The sequence below is a fragment of the Vigna unguiculata genome, chromosome 10 (assembly GCF_004118075.2).
Source record: "Vigna unguiculata cultivar IT97K-499-35 chromosome 10, ASM411807v1, whole genome shotgun sequence".
NCBI classification, from domain to species: Eukaryota; Viridiplantae; Streptophyta; class Magnoliopsida; order Fabales; family Fabaceae; genus Vigna; species Vigna unguiculata.
In genome coordinates, this window is record NC_040288.1 from 14,205,440 (window position 1) to 14,210,066 (window position 4,627).

Consider the following 4,627-nt stretch of genomic DNA (forward strand, 5'->3'; position numbering starts at 1 on the left):
ATAATTTAAATTTAAATTTTTTAAGTTTAAAATTATTTTAATATTTAAAATAATTTTAAAGTATGTAATCTCTTATAATTTAAAATAATATATAATTATTAATTAATCTTTCAATGTTGAAAATTGGACTTGTATAGGGAAGCCAAAATGTACTCGGTCCAATGGGACATGAGGAAACGATGTTGGCTCGTTTTGGCATATGGAGGACCTAAGTTGATGGTGGAAGGAGTGACTGGGTGTAGCGAAAGGCCAGGAAGGTAAAATTAATATATAATCATTAATTAATCTTTCAATGTTGAAAATTGGACTTGTATAGGCAAGCCAAAATGTACTCGGTCCAGTGCGACATGAGAAAACGATATTGATATGGTAGAAGGAAAACGGGATATAGTCGGCCCAAGATATAGTTGGTTCGTTTTGGGATATGGAGGACCTAAGTTGATGGTGGAAGGAGTGAGTGACTGGGTGTAGCGAAGGGTCAGGAACATTTCGGCCTAGGGAGACCGAGTACATCTTAGACCATAAAGGTTGAGTGCATCTCGATCTAGTAAAGGGCAGACACACCTTGACCTAGTGCGAGGATATACAAGCATGAACGCCGAATCTCAGCGAGACATGGAAATATAATAGTGCATTCAGATCTTGGACAGTTACAATAAGGTATTCATGATGTTTATTAGTATTTATGAAAGATAATGAACCTAGAACCAAAGTTAGGTAGTATAAAATAAGGTTCATGGTCCAAAGGTAAAAGGACTAGTCTTAATTTAATTTTGGCTTAATTACTGTTTTAGTCCTCGAATTTGTTCTTAAGTCTCAAAAAGGTCCTCTAAAGATCTGGAGTATCAATTTAGTCCTTTAATTTTTAAAAGTGACTCGATTTGGTCCTTTCCGTTTAAATTGAACAAACGCCGTTCACACAGTAGTCACGTGGCATAATTGAACTGCTACGTGTCAAAGTTTTTAAAACGGGGGTGCAATTGACGTGGCATGAGTTTTAAAGAAACCCTAAATTGAGTAGGAAACCCTAAATTGAGAAGGTTTTCTTCCTCCTTCCCCTTTTTTTCGTTGGTGGTGTGAAATCTTGCAGGTGGCGATTTTCGTTGGTGGTGTGAAATCGTGCAGGTGGCGATTTTGTTGTGGTTTGAAGCATGTCACAAGTGAACTCTTGTTGTTCTTGCACGTGTTCGGGTAATGGAAATCGTGGTTTGTCCTCTGCTGGTGGTGGATGGAAAGGGTTGGGTGTAACTCCAATTTGTCGGTGTGGAGATGTTGCTGTGATTAGAACTGCTAGAACAACTAGGAATGCTGGGAAGAAATTTTGGGGATGCCCAAATTTCAAGGTTAGTTGGTTAAGTGTTGTTGCAGATTTGTTTTTTAAAATTATTGATTGTAATTATTGTTGATTGGTTTTTGTCTTCTCTTTACGAACAGAGAGGAAATCAAGAATCTGTTGGGTGTAATTATTTCAAGTGGAGTGGAGAAGATGATATTGACCAAAGAGATGGTGTTATCTTGAGCCAGAATAGGGAGATTTGTAGTTTAGAAAAGAGTATTAAGTTGTATGAGAAATGGGTGAAATGTTTAATAGGAGTTGTTGGTGTTGTTGTTGTCCTTAATATAATCTTAGTTTCAGTGCTGTTGAAAAGTCCCTAAATTGTTGTGAAGGTTGTATTTGGTATGTTGTGCAATTATGTAGCTTGTTTTGGTGTGATATATAAAGTTTCAAATCATAGTGTGTTCTGTATTGGTGAATTTGTTATCTGTGAAAATCTGTTAATATTAAAAGGCTTATACAATTGAAAGAAAGGGGCCACATGAAATGCAAGATATGTGTGTTAATATGCGTGCAACAGTAAAAATGGTGAAATGGGCCACATGAAGTGCAAAATATATTCTGAAAGGGGCCACATGATGTCCAAAATATATTCCTTTGTCTAATTAAATTCAACTGGTTTTGAACAAAGCCTGCAATGTTAACCCACATATGGGTCCACTTGAAGTGGTACATCCAAAAATAATTCCAAAATAACATCAAGTGTTACATCCAAAACTACATCAAGTACTTCACGGTTTCCAAACTTGATCTACGCAACTCATGAGCATAATCATATATACGTTTGTATTGCTCTTTAAAGGAACCATCAATCTTGTTTGCAGCCATGGATCTTGCTCGAAAAGACATAGCACGAGATATAGACACGTTCCACTTCCTTAACCCCTTTTCTCGAATATGCATGGCCTTCACAGTAGGATTCTCTCTAACTGTCTTTTCTATTCTCCCACTTAACCACTTTGCATTGATTAGACGATTGTTAAACTCCCTAGAACAAGTATGTTTGTCCACAATTTTTCTCAACTGCCAGGTTTTAAGTATTGGTACATAAGCACAATAAGCAATCCATACACACTTTCCTCTTGCACCCAAACATACCACCCTTACTCTTTTTTGTCATTCTTCTCAAATTTCAAATTTCTCCCACTTTGCAACCCATAAGTTCTTATGGCTTGTATAAATTCTTCCTTGTTAACGAAATATGTCCCAACTTGCCATTCATATTCAGCCATATTTTTCGGCATACAAAAAGTGGGAAAACTTCCACATGTATCTTCATCATCACTGCTGGAATCACTGCCTTCATTACTTACCAACTCATCTGATTCCCATTCATTATCAGACAACCCTCTAGCATGTTTCTTCATTTGATTACTTTTTTGATTGTGATTAATTTTCTTCCTTGACCTAGTGGAAGTCCAATGTGATCCACCAACACCTGGGTCACAATCTATATCCACATCAATTAAACCATCACTATCTTCATCCTCCACCTGAACTTCTTCCGCATTTTGCTCTTGCACCCCCTCATTATGTGTCTCATTTTGAAACTCATTATCAACTTCATGTACTTCAGCCTCACCCTCAACATGGACATGTACTTCAGCCTCACCCTCAACATGGACCTCTCCCTCAACCTCACCACTTTCAGGTTGGACTTGTTCTGCACCATCACACTGCACATCAACCTCAACCTCACCAAATTCAGGTTCGACTTGGTCTGGTACAATTTCAGGCGCAGTGGCATTCTCCCCATCTGAAAAATATTCTAGCATCTGTACTACCTCTGGTTCACAAACTGAATGAATTACAAACATATGAACTGAACCATGTCGCTTCGCGATGCTCACCATTTGGAGTGCACCAACGTCATCAATGAAATGTTGTAACCTTTCCTCCAACACTGCACAACCTCCAACAGAATAGCACAAATCTTTGACATTAATATAACCCATCTCTCGCAGTATTGATAACACCTCAAAGTAGGACCATCTATCTTCATCACACGACAAAACACTAAGTTGCCCATTAACATATTTAACTCCACCCTCGTTCACGAAGTGCCCTCCATGGTGGATAACCACTTCAAACTTGTCGTCATCCATCAAAGCTGTGAAATGTCCATATACCCAAAACCACATTTTTTTATTACCAAACAAACCACCGACAAACCGACAAACCGACAGAAAATCAAACCCCATTTCGAAGGGGGACCACAAACCACAAAAAACTAAACCCCGTTTCGAAGGGGACCACAAGTTACAGAAAAAGGAACCACAATGGTGGGACAATACAACCATCAAAATCAGAAAACCATCCAACTCAGTAAACCAAACTCAAAAACGATATACGAGAATCAAACTCAGAAACAAACCCAAATCCCCCAAAATCATATTCAACGCAAATAACAAAAAAACCCTAAAATTGATTTCGAAAAAATTGGAAGCTCACCTGGATTGTTGAATGTCGTCGATCACAATGTCCAAATTTCATCTGCAGCAGTGCCAATCACAGCGAAAATCGAACCCTAGCGAACCCTAGTTTAGCGTTTCCACGATGATCTTCGAACACTTCTCTCCTTCCACACTACAATTGATTGATACGGGCCACGTCACTAAAACTCATACACAGTCATTAAGCCTTGTCACTGTTCTGTTACGATTTTTAACGGCGTTAATTTTGGGGACCAAATTGATTCACTTATGACAATTAGAGGACTAAATTGATACTCCGAATATTTAAAGGACCTTTTTGAGACTTCAGACCAAATTCGAGGACTAAAACAGTAATTAAGCCTTTAATTTTAGTGTACACACTATTTCAAAGTATGCTGACTTGAACTTCAGAGTACTGGCAGGTACCCCACGAATGAATATCTCGAGGAGGATAGGCAGACGTTGGTTCCATACAAGAATTGGACTCTTAACTATTAATCATGAATAATAATTAAATAAAATTAATGAATTTAAATATATTTATTATACCAGAATAAATGTTAACTACACTAAATTTACCATTTATTTATTTAGAAAATAAATATGTTTTTAAACTACAAACATATTTAAAACTTTAATAATGAATAAAATAAAAAACCTCTAAAGTTGACAAGATTTAGCGTAAAAGTATGACTACGAATATTTCTTTTATTTTTTAAGTGTTAAAATATTCATTTAAAAGTTCACGCGGCAAATTTTTCGGCAATTGTTTGTCGTCATTATGGTGTTGTCAGTCAGAACTTTGACCCAACGAGAAAAATGGTTGTGATTTGCTCCAAAGCATTTCTCTAAGGCT

General features: G+C 37.1%; 1 protein-coding gene across 1 annotated transcript; it reads left to right on the plus strand.

Annotated features, from left to right (window-relative positions):
- Nucleotides 1-1,151: 1,151 nt before the first annotated feature.
- On the plus strand, nt 1,152-1,656 carry LOC114165278. Its single transcript, XM_028049932.1, has 2 exons — nt 1,152-1,343; nt 1,435-1,656. Exons 1-2 carry the CDS (start codon nt 1,152-1,154, stop codon nt 1,654-1,656), a joined length of 414 nt encoding a protein of 137 aa, XP_027905733.1.
- Nucleotides 1,657-4,627: the final 2,971 nt, after the last annotated feature.